Source organism: Pelecanus crispus, chromosome 3 (assembly GCF_030463565.1).
Source record: "Pelecanus crispus isolate bPelCri1 chromosome 3, bPelCri1.pri, whole genome shotgun sequence".
NCBI lineage: Eukaryota > Metazoa > Chordata > Aves > Pelecaniformes > Pelecanidae > Pelecanus > Pelecanus crispus.
The window spans coordinates 87,191,963-87,204,678 of NC_134645.1; the positions used below are offsets into that span (position 1 = coordinate 87,191,963).

At 36.8% G+C, this 12,716-nt stretch overlaps 1 protein-coding gene across 7 annotated transcripts in view; it reads right to left on the reverse strand.

Moving 5' to 3' along the window:
- KLHL32 (kelch like family member 32) overlaps positions 1–12,393 on the reverse strand; it is a 99,346-nt gene extending 86,953 nt beyond the window's left edge. For all 7 annotated transcript variants that reach the window (XM_009479258.2, XM_009479257.2, XM_009479256.2 and 4 more), the window contains exons 1-2: positions 12,371–12,393; positions 9,511–9,691 (exon numbers count right to left, since the gene is read on the reverse strand). In XM_009479258.2, the coding sequence (XP_009477533.1) occupies positions 9,511–9,691; positions 12,371–12,393 (204 nt within the window). The remainder of the gene's footprint in view (positions 1–9,510; positions 9,692–12,370) is intronic.
- Between the last annotated feature and the right edge of the window lie 323 nt (positions 12,394–12,716).

Consider the following 12,716-nt stretch of genomic DNA (forward strand, 5'->3'; position numbering starts at 1 on the left):
GCAACAAGCAGCATTTTACAAAGATGTTCAGGTTCCACTGCTGGAACCTGAAGTCAAATATAGAGATTCCACTGCTTAAATCCAACCTTTTACTAGATGAAGGCCTACAGTGACGTGAATGCAGTTAGCCAATATCACATTTCAGTCTACTAAAATGAAGTTGTTAACAGGCTATAAAAAAATGGCACTGTTGACACTGAAGCAATTGAAGAATTCATTTAAAGAAAGATATTTCCTCTAAAACTTCCAACTAGCATGATGTGCAACACAAAAGGCAAAAGTGTGGGCATTGTGATGGGTTGCTTATACAAATGAAGGAGAATGCAAGAAACCCTAACGGAGCATCCAAAAGAAAAACAGCTATTTCATATAGCAGGTGTTAGGATGTTTTAACAAGTGCAATATACAGATCATGTTTCTAACTCTTCAGCAGCCTTGCCTCTTTCTTTGACACTTATGTTAGTAAAATGGTATGTGGGTCCTACTCACTGAAGCTGAAAGTGACATGCTGCCCAAATAATTCACTCAGGTGGTTGGAGCAGAAGGTGTTTTCAGCTTCACTACACCCACAGAACAATAGCTTTAATTTCTCCTGAGGTTGTGTAGGAAGACACTGATGGAAACTGCAAAATATAGAATAGTTGTCTACTGCATCCAACAATGTTCTAAAATATACGACTTCTTCACAAGACTATATAGAAGAAAACAGGTATGAAATACTTCTCTACCACAGGCCTGCCCCAAGACATTGGTTTTCCATGAGCAGACACTTTAGCAACACAGAAATTGCAGCTGCACCCAGCCCAGCTTCAGAACACTTGTTAAAGCAGCACTGAAAAATTGAACTGAGGTAGCCTGGAGCAAGCACAGAAGATGGCAAAGAAAATTGGCAGTTACAGCAACCTGGCTGCAATGACTCCTTTTTGTCCTGCTTTTAAACTCAGAAAATGCATCAACTGAGTAGTAACCAAGTACCACATGTTGTTATAACACTAATTTAATTAGAGACAATGAGCCACAGCCTCCTATGACCTATCTCACAAACTGCAGAGTTGATTCTGCCATACCTACTCATGGTGCACTTACTTACTTATAGGGACTTCAAAAAAGAAAAGGAAGAAAAAATAATCAAGAAGATAACTCAGAGTATAAGACACCATATTGTCTACCATCCAGCAGTGGCAGAATTGCAATTAATTCATTTACATACTATGAGAACTGCAACAGAAACATATTTACTCTGACACTGTAACAACTGCTGGGAATTTGAAAACAGAATTCAGAAAAGATTCTTGTAAATGCTTTTGACAGCACCCACCTTGCTGAGCTGTGGGAATTCTGTCTGCAGCAAACGAAAATTACTTCAGAGTCTTACAGAATAAAAAAAACATTAATTGCAAAGATAAGGATGAACAAAGTAAAATAACCCACATACACTCCCTTACTTTGTCCACTTTGAAAGAATATTAAAATATTAATTTAGAAAGCTTTAAAACATTTGCAAACCATTTTTATGTATACTTCAGAAGTAAAAAAGTTTGTTCAGATAAATATTACAAAGACTTTTATACAACTGCCCGTGCTACATTACTTCCAACAATTCAATTAAACTTAGTAAAACTATTGACAATGCCTGTATCAAACAATATTTTAAGAACTGAAGGAATGCGCTGTTTTCTTGACATTCAACTATAACTGGATTACTGAATAATTAGTAACAAAACTCTAATTTGTATTTAAACCTTAATGTTATGCTAGGAGGACAGTTTTACCAAAAATTTACCTTAATTTTTCCAGGCCTCCTCTTATTTTAGGCAAGTTTTTTTTCCCCAATAAGAAGCAAGCAGCACTGAGTTCCCATTTCTTAACAGGTGGTGTATAAGTAACATGTTCACAACACCAGACACTACTATGAATCTTCAAAGATCTTCTGCACTGTTGGCGTCACGCAGAACCATGTGTATTGGGCCACATTTGGCTGATCTCACATGCAGAAGAATTAAAATATAGTGCTAAACAGTTAGACAGCATGCTGAATTATTCCTTAGGTTTCTTACAGCATCACTGTATGGTAGTGAACACTACAAGGTCAATAATTGCAAGCCTGGAACCACTACTAAGAGTATATTCCTCCCAAAGTTTGCAGTTAGCATTCTCACATAGGAAGAATGCATAAAATAAATCAAGAGAGATTAAAGAGAGGGTTAAGAAGGGGAGAAAATAGTTTTATCTCAGTATTAAGCATATTTAAGAGAGACATCTTTATCAAAGTCCTTAGACAAGAAAACTGCTGGTGTAAATGAGAATACTACATCCTGTTCTGAAATTTTGTATGGCAGTTGGGAACTGCTTCTGAGTTAGGGCATAGGTGATGGAGAATGGCATAGGACAATATGAATTAGTATGGCAAACACAAGAAATGAATTGGTCAAAAGTCTTGAGGCTTCTCAGACTGTGGGGAAGAACGTTAAGAGTAAGAAGATGGCAAAGATGTGTAAGTAAACAAGAGATGCCACATAGCTGTGCATAAATCATGACAGTAGCAGAAAGATTTCTTGGTATTTCATGGAAAATGTTTCAATTTTCATATAAGTTATCATCAGTGAGAACAAAGATAAGGCAAGGATACAAGGAATCATAACAGGGTGCACGGTTTGCCACCTCTGGGATGTTCATCTGACATCTCTTCAATTGTACATCTGCATCTTGCAGTTTATCTGTTGTATGTGGATCAGTGTATCATGGATGTGCCACATTGCCAAACAAACAGTAGTTCCATCTGCAGTGCTTCTCTATCCCAAGCCATATATGGATAGGTATTACCACTTCTGAACAACTAACAGACTAGCTTTCTAACGAGTACTAGAGGAGGATTTTTGTACTGAGTCAGGTTCACAAATAGGCTTGCTTTTCTTGGCCCTCTTGAATCCTTACAAGCAGTACACAGATTTTCCCAAAGCCATTATGATAGTCTGCATAGTCTGGATGCAACATATACTATTCCTATAGTAGTATCCTACTACACTTAAAAGAATGTTGGATATCAGCAGCCTGTTCTGTCCCAAACAAGTCTGCACTACATATGCATACAGGAGTTGGTGAAAAATAGTGTTGGCTCAGAATGTATCATATTTTTGCACTTCCCAAGCCCTTGGCCAATCCTAAAAGGGTAGGTTCCACAAAAAGAATATGGATATGGCCATTTCTGCTATAGATCATACCCATACCACATCAGCTACACCTAACACAAAAGCAGAGCTTCAGTTTAACTAAAATGTTCTAGGAATACGGTCTTTATTGGTTTTAGTTCCACTGTGAATCATAGAACAGCTGAGGTTGGAAGGGACACCTGGAGGCCATCTTGTCCATCCCCTGCTCAAGCATAGCCAGTTGCCCAGGACCATGTCTAGATGGCTTCTGAATATCTCTGTGGATGGGGACCCCCTGGGCAACCTGTGCCAGAGCTCAGTTACCCTCACAGGGGAAAAAAGCATTTCCTGACATTCAGAGAAAGCCTCCAGTGTTTCTGTTTGTGCCCATTGCCCCTTGTCCTGTCACTGGGCACCACTGATAAGAGCCTGTCCTCCCTGCACTCCCCCTACAGGTATTTATATAAATTGATAAGATCCCCCTGAGCCTTCTCTGCTCCAGGCTAAACAGTCCCAGCTCTCTCAGCCTTTCCTCACAGGAGAGGAGCTCCAGTCCCTTCATCATCTTCATGGCCCTTCGCTGGACTCTTTCCAGTATGTCCATGTCTCTCTTGTACCAAGCAGTTCAATAAAGGACAACTGTGGGTTATTAACATATTCCAGTGGCAATCAACTATATCTATTATATAATGAAAAAATATAAACAAATGTTTCAGTAGTATTAATAAGGATAACATTGTTTGATTTACAATAATGTTTTTCATTGGGAGGCTTTTCCTCCACAGTAGACTTCTGTTGCCTTTATATTTACAAATCATATTTACCAAGAGTGCATTTGGCACTGCATTACTTGCCTGAGTTGCTCAGAACTCAAACAAACCCAAAAACTGTTACAAATATTGATCTACATTTGTGACTTTCCACTTACAACAGCTTATATACAAGAAGGAGATACAATTGAACAACAGATCCAACCAGTTCCATCAATTGAAGCAGAATCTGTCGTTCAATTGCATTTCCTTCTTTTTGTCATCTTGTTCACAAAGATTGATCTAACTTAGAACTTCAGGTTTCAAATTCATGAAAACACTGCTTTTGGGTGCAAGTTGCAGGTAGACAACAGGCATGTTGGAATTCACTTCAAGTTACCTGCTAGGTAATTATTACAAGCAGGTAATATCTTTATGAAGGGTATACTTGGAATGATTTGAGTTGAAGAACCTGCAGTGATTATTTAAAAAAAAAAAAAAAGGGACCTACAGCATTTAACAAAAGCGATAATTCTATATGCTTGGGAAAAAGCATCAGTTTAGAAACAATGTTAGATGATACAGATGATACACAGATTCACTGTAACAGATCTACCAAAGCTGTGTTAGGCAACTAATACAAATGAAATAGTTTCGTTTCTCAAATATATCATAATTTCCAACTGAGAAAAATTAAATTAAAATAATCCCAGGAATAGTTTAGACATGTAAGAAGAGGAAGTATTTCTCAGCCTACATGGGAAGCTAAAAGTGATGGTAAGAGCCTCTTTTGGCACAAAAGAGGTAGATGTTACTAGAACAATAGAGTTGATTTGGTCTAATGGAAACAGCTAACATTTTTAAATGTTATCTGGAAAGACAATTTCTAAGTAACATCACTTCCAGTGTACAGTAGCAAGGAAAATACCATTCATTTGGTACATACACATCAATAGTAAAATATTGAAACACAAAATCGCATTATACTGCAAAAGCAGCAGGTAATTCTGTTTTCTCAGAACTAGGTCCTTAGACCTATCCTTAAGACATGTTAAGGAGAGCCTTTTCCTCTTTGTCATTCATGTAACACGACCTCAAAAGGTATTTGCATCACACAGTCTTTCATACCTCAGGGATTTGTTTATAAAAACTAATTCTCTAACCTTATCAAGAAAAAATGCAATATATTGCAAAATACAAAAAATTCACAATGCTGTGTACACACGAAGAAATTATCTGTCGACAGGGAGAAAAGATGGCACAGAAAAACCCTGAAAATAAACTGCTTAAGAATCAACTGTGACAGTTATAAGTACAAAGTCTGCATGTAAAATTAATACTTCCTAGTTCATGTCAGAGAAGAAAGATTCTTCTAAGAATTGAACATGCTCGTTGTGGAAAAAATTAAATATTACTGACATTTTAAAATCTATTCTAGTTAATTGATATAATTTTGTTCATGCAGATTACATGGACAACTTGCATCTTTTTGAGAAAGATCAAAGTCCTGTGACTATGAACTCACTCAAATAAAAAATAAGGAAGAAGAAAGGAGTTGTTCTGACTGGAAAACCAATGCATTTAGTACAAGAAAATCTTGAGGTTATATAATCACCTGCCAACACTGTAAATGTCTACTAATGAAGTCATGCAGTAACATTTCATTTTGCTCCCAGAGGGGGAAAAAAAGAAAAAGAATCTTTTAATTGGAAATCACTTAGCTTGCTAGAGCTATCACAATGCACACATACTCATTAACTCAACCGCCTCATCTCACTGCAAGAGACTGAGACAAATAGCAAATTACAGCATGTCATATGGAAAAGTTTGCCTAAAATGCTGTTTGTTGCTCAAAAAAGAATTCATAAAAATATGTATGTTTACTATTCTTTATATGAGTCTTTTAGGGTATGGAGCTGACTACTGTATTCTTTAACTCATTTTGAAAGAAGAGGTCCTTCAGGAGATGCTGAACAGAAAAATTGAAAACACTAGTCTTTAAGTGTCATATCTTGCAGTTTAACTCTGTTTTTAATGCAGTCTTTCTACAAAATTTCCTAAGGGCTTTTTTTTCTTAAAGAAAAAACACAGCATTTTGATGTACAAATGTAACAAATTCCCAAATCAGGTGCTATGCTTAGGATTTAAATTCCAATGTTTCAGCACAGCTGGAACTACAAGACTAACTATACCAACTGGAAGAATGGATGGCAAGCTGTTACCCTAGAAGGCTGGCCCTTTGTATTTTGCTGATGCCTCTGGCTTGTCTTAGAAAAGCAAATGAAGATTCTACTCCAGACTACAACCTCAAAGAAAAATTGATAAGGCAACCTCTGTTTGACCTTCTCCACTCTTCCACATACAATGGCTCCAGTTCCCTTACTCTGTAATATGACACATATTTAGTTATCCTTCAAAAGTGTTAACAAACTTTTCTTTGCAGTAAAAGAAATGGCAATTTGAAAAAAATATGCTGTTCATCTGACTTGTTATTCTCATCAAGAAAACACAATTTCAGAAGTAGCTCCATCTAAATCGAAGTAGACACAGAACATGTAGAAAACCATAAAAGGGCTCTGTAGAAAGCAAATATCCAGTCGCTTGTACAAGCTGTTTTACAAGAGTGGCAAAAAAGAGAAAACAAACAGAAAGTCATGCTGATTCATTTTGATAGAACCCTGTGTAGAACTGAACACATTTCTTGAGTAATCTGTGAGATCTTAAGAATTGCATGACAGCCTCCCCAGATAGAGCTGAAGGTAGGCTGGTATATTAATCAAATCTATAGGCCACAGAAACCAGAAGCTACAGTAGGCAAGTTCTTTGTGTCACACTGATGTATGCTGTTGTCATCTCAGTTTTATTCAAGGCAACTCCAACATCTGATGTTCCCAGGATCCTGTCCACTGCAGTCCTGAGCTTATGGGGGGGGGGCGGGGGAAAATCTCACAAAAATTAGTGAAAGGTTAAGTTTCCCATGGCAATCACTTCCTCAGGGTTAGAAAATCTGCAAGGTTCCAAGGTTCTTCCAAGAATTACTCCAAAAAAATCCAGAAAAAAAATAAAGGGTAGAAATAATCTCAGGTAATTTTAACAGCCAAGTTTGATGCATGTGAGTCTAGTCTTTGTGACCAGTGGAGAGAGATCTGGCACTTCCAGACAGTGATTCATTTCATTCTAAAAAAAACTACAATCCCCCTTTATCATCCTCTGAAAATACCTGTTTCTCTTAACTGACTCTGAACGAAGCTTGGCGTCATTCTCCTAAATCTTAGAAAATGAATAATTGGGTAGCTCGAATTAGGCAAAATCCCCCTAGGTATAAAAACATTAATAATCCCAGTTTAAATACAAAACACTATTACTTTTTAAATCACCCTTTGCTTTTTTCTAAATTATTAGAATCAGGAACATAGCACACAGTAACTTTTTTGACACCTTCTGCAGAACATAAATCTCATTCCACAATTTTCTAATGAAGTTTTTTGTCCATTAATAATAGAAACTGTTTGGCTGATTTCAGAAAGCACAAGTTCCATATTTATAGCTGATACTTAAAGTCTGAAGAATATGTCCTATCAAATTGTAAAAATTTTGAGGCAGATCAAATTACTAATTGCATTGGAACAGGCTGCCCAGAGAGGTGGTGGAGTCACCATCCCTGGAAGTGTTCAAAAAACAGGTAGATGTGGCACTTTGGGACATGGTTTAGTGGGCATGGTGGTATTGGGTTGATGGTTGGACTGATGATCTTGGAGATCCTTTCCAACCTTAATGATGCCTAGCTTTTACTTTCATTAAAAAATAATCCAGCCACCAAGCCAGGAAACATGAATTTATTATTCTACCCTTAACTGGTTTAGTGGTGGACTTGGTAGTGTTAGGTTAATGGTTGGACTAGATGATTTTAAAGGTCTTTTCCAACCTAAACAATTCTATGATTCTATAAATGCTGCATAGATCATTCTCTCAGTATTTTTTTTACTAGAGAAGATTTACGTAACAATCAGGAATTTGATCTGTTGTAAAACTGTTTTTTCTTTTCAATAGGGCATTAAGATTTTAATTTGCAATAAAACTGTCCAGCAAGTACCAAGTAACTCAACTGGAAATAACAAGGTGAGTCACAGTGCCCCAAATCTCAAGATCAATCGGTAAGTGACCAAAGTAGAAGCTGTTTCTACCACACTGCTTGAACACTGGGTACAGCTCCCCACTCTACAATGTTTCTATGCACAGGGTACAATGAGCTCTGGAAAGACTGTATGTCACAGGTGCGGAGGAATGATATGGCATCTTTGTTAAAATATTTCAGTCAAACCAGAACAGCAGCCCTGTAGTTTATCTATCATCAAGAAGTATATATAGCACTTGCTAGAGCTAGAGAGCTCCAAAATCCCTCTGTGTGTACTGGGGTAAAAGGAAAAAAGTGGTAAGCAATCCGTGTTGCAGCAGGCCAGGGCACCATGACAAAGCAACGTCAGCAGCTACAGCAGTACAAAGTCTGCAGTAGCAGAACACATAAACATGCAGACAAGCTCAAAAAATGAGCAATCAATTGGCTCACATCATCACAGTGAAAGTAACATCAGTGTTAACAATATTTCTCATAATACACAGAATAAATTAAGTCTTAATTCTAACCAAAAGAGAGAGACAGAGTTGAGAGGAAGATAAAAATTCCGCTCAGGTAAGTAAGGATATAAAACAGTTGTCATACAGTGTATTACCATTGTAACAAAACAAGAAGGTCACCATAAAGATGTTCGTAGCACTACAATTACAGCGTAGGCAAAATATTAAATAAACTTACTTTGTTAGAGAAGACAGACCTTTAAATTAATTTCAGCTTTAGTCTCTGAATAACAACAGGATGACCCACACTTATAACCACGAGTCAACTAAAAAGCTATAGACAGTCCAACATTTTGAACAGGCACATTATAAGGAAGGTTAGTAGAATTGCTTCATATGAAGAATGCTCTTATTAGAAAACTCAATTTTCCCATTACTCCAGTTTTAGCACCTGGGTTCAATTCTCCATGCTGAGTACCTGAATCAGATGTCCCAAGTAATATTTTAATCTTTACATTTCAGAAACACTTGTTTCTGAAAATAAGTTTTGTTACGCTTAAAAAATTAGTACGGCCTCTTCTTTGAGAATAACCATTTACATCCCTACAAAAATCCACTCTCGAGCTGACTTAAAATTGCATTTATTAATATTTAAATTCCCTCTCCCCATCCTTCCATGCTCTAATCACAACTGTCTCAAATGTCTGGGTTCTACAAAAAAATCTTCCACTTTCTGACTTACTTGGGCATAAGATTCATATATAGATGTGTACTGCCTATCTCTATTGGGGGATGAGGGGGAAGGAAAACTAATCATAAGTAACAATAAAAAAAACTTAATTAAATTCTTAACATTTCTCTTCTATGACATGTATATGGATATTTAACGTTGTATACTCTACTGACTGTGCAACAATCCTGAGTTTTCTATAGCCTCAAATTTAAAGCTTGTTCAGTATGATATCTATAACCATCCCTGCCCCCCCAGAGTAATTTTTAATATTACTATAAGGAAAGAAAAACATCTTCGGACTTACTCGGAAGTAGTCACTGCAGGCTGCCAGGACTGCTTTATGTGCATGGAATTTCTGCTCTTCAGCAATAAGGGTGATATCGCAAAGTATGCCATCACTTCTTTGCTGGTTCAGGGCTGCCAAGACAGCATCGTTATGGGAACTGGACTGACAAAGCCTCTGACCTGTCAGCATTTCCTGAACACTGAGAGGGGAAAGGGGAAAGATTTGTCAAGAAACTGTAGGAAACAGCAGATTCTGTCAGAAATACAGAAGAATTTTTTCTAAAACAAGACTGTTTGATAATTCTTGGAAAGAAAAAAAGTCATGAACCCTTTCAGGCAAAAATATATGGTATAGACTTCACAAGAAAAGCTCAGTATTAACAAAGTATTATGAAACCTGATTATATAATTGAATTTAAAAACCTCAACTGTTCTGATTTTCTTTTGCTGCACTGGAAGTCATCTGGACTCATAGGACTAATTCAGAATCATTTTCTAATTGTGAGAAGAATAAAGAGCATAGGTCAATGGAGCGACAGAAAACTAAGTGGCTCAAGCTAATGTATTAGTAGAAAGGAGCATGTATGTACATATGTATGTATGTAACTAGTCCTACTAAAAAGAACGAAGACTCATGGCCTCAGGTGACTGTTTAAGCCTGATACTGCATTACTGAATGTTTTCAGACCATTTCAGGTCATTCACATTTATGAAGTGTTTTTTGTTTGTTTATTTTGTATTGGGGGGGAGGTGGTTTGCTTGTTTTTAAAATGCTGAGGCCTTCCACCACCTCTGACTATCTCCTTGTATGAACAGAAGATTTCCATGTCATCCAGCCTAGGATTGTCTGATTGCAGCTTCCTTTTCTACAGCAGAAAGAAGAGACAATATAACTCTTGACACAAAGAGAGACAAATCAAACAAATCTGCAAATCCTCTTTGGCACAAAACAATGCAGTTTATTTGAAATATCTGAGACTATACCAATTTATATTGCCTGAGAATATAGGTCTTTATAGAAGGTGAGTTTAGAGAGTCATTCTTGAGTAAATCAAAGTGAAGGTATAAATTTTTTTTCTTCCCAGTAAAATCACGTAATTCACTCCATGCACATGCTATGCAGCAGCTGTGTGGCTGCTATATTCTCCTTTCCCATCAGCACACACTCACTGTACTGCCTATCCCACACCTGCACCTTGGGCATCTGTAAACTAACGCAGACCTCCCTCACAGACTGTTTGTTCTAATCTAACCTAATCTTTTAAAAAGACAAGAACTAAGACATTACTTCTAGAAGAAGGATGGCCAAAGTGGAATTACACAGGAATAACCTGTATCTGAATTTCACCCCCTCTGTAATAGTTTAGGTTTCACACATAGACATATCCTACATACATTCCAAAATTATTCATTCAAATGATTCTCTTTTCTTCAGCTGTTCTGTGTGTAGAACGCCACTAATATTCTAAATTACAATTATCAAGAAATGTAACTTGTTAAAATACAAGGGAATTATTTCTAACAATTATTTCCCTTCTGTAATTTCTATAGGAAAGTGACTAAATCAAACTAGTGCAAGTATAGTAAGCTAATTATAACTAGAGATGGTTTCTCTTTATTTCTGTTTTTATTAGCCTCTCTCCCAATGTTGTGAACCAAGACCTTTACTCTTCTTGCTTTTTTTGCCATCATCCAGAGGTGAAAGTTCTTTTCCACAAGAAAAGGACTATTTCACTCAATAGAAAACAGATTGGAGGGACAAGGCACAAGGGTAACGTTTGTGGGGAAATTTTTTTTATATATATATATATATATATGCGTGTGTGTGTGTATATATATGTTTACACACACACACACACATAAAATCACACATCTGTGGTTTTAAATTGAGCTCTATCATAATCCTTTTTTCAATTCAATGACCACAGTGAAAAATCAATTGCCTATAACCCTTGTGTTAACAACATATGAAGAATGTATACACATGTAAGGCAATTTAACTGGAATTTATGAATGAAAAAGCACTGATTCATTAACCATAACATGGCCACTTTGTAGTGATATTGTCAGTTGATAAACTTAACAGCTATAAAATGCAAGGAATTCCTGATTCTCTTCTGCTGCAAAAGAATGGCAGGGAAAGGGGAACAGAAATGGAATGATACGATGTCCCAGTAATATCAGGTAGATAGATCTCTGAGCTCCCAGATCAGCCGATGAGCGTTAACTACTCTGTAAAACAGAACAACTACCAGCATATCAGACTAGTGCAAGGTTCTGCAGAAAAGCAACTAGATTAATAAATTCTGCTGAGTGTTCTGCCTGAAAGTGCTCCCAGAAACTAATTAAGTTATAAATATCAAATTCTCTGATGAAACAATGGGCAATACAAATAAATGAGAAAGGAATGTACTTGCCAGTCTAGCCTATGAATGGGATATTCTGGAAGCCAGAAGATTAGTTTGGAGAGAATGCTTTGAAACTGTTCCAAAGAAATGGAGGAGCAATATATCTCCTGAATAGTGGAACACTACATACACCAAAAATGACCACCAGCCACCAATTCAGATGCATGAGTGTAAAATGCCAGTTGCTTCCACAATCAAAAATTCCAAGTATAGACAAAGGCATAAACAAGATAACATATGAAGACACTGTGGGTCCCAAATCAATCCTAAGCACGCTTCTCTTTGCTAGAGATAAGTGGCAACAAGAAAGTAATATTTTGCAGATTATAACATGGACATGGATTTAATAATGTGAATTCCTACCTAATGAACAAAAATATTAGTTTCACTTTTCTAATCTCTGTTAACTGATGTTTTGGTAAATGTCATCCTAAATGTGAATGAGTTCCTACACACTACCAAGTACTATACCTCAGGCACCTCTCAGATGGCATCTTTCAGTTTTGCTCTTCTGAATATCAAAGCTTATAATCCTGTAGGGAAAGCAGCAAGCATTCCAGCTAGAAAGAGAGAAAGGAAAGGAACATTAAAATTCAAAGCATACACAGCCTCAGCCTTAAAGATCGATACTTTCAGGATGTGTAGTTCAAAAGCAACTTTCTTCAATTCTTCTATTGCAGAAAGACATACCACATAGATTAGGTAAATGTGAAATTTTATTGTCTAGATTGAGTACAGTCTGAAAGTGAGTACAGTCTGAAAGACTTTTCTCTAGTCTTTTCTAGAAATTCACACCCTACCATGTGAACTTCCTGCA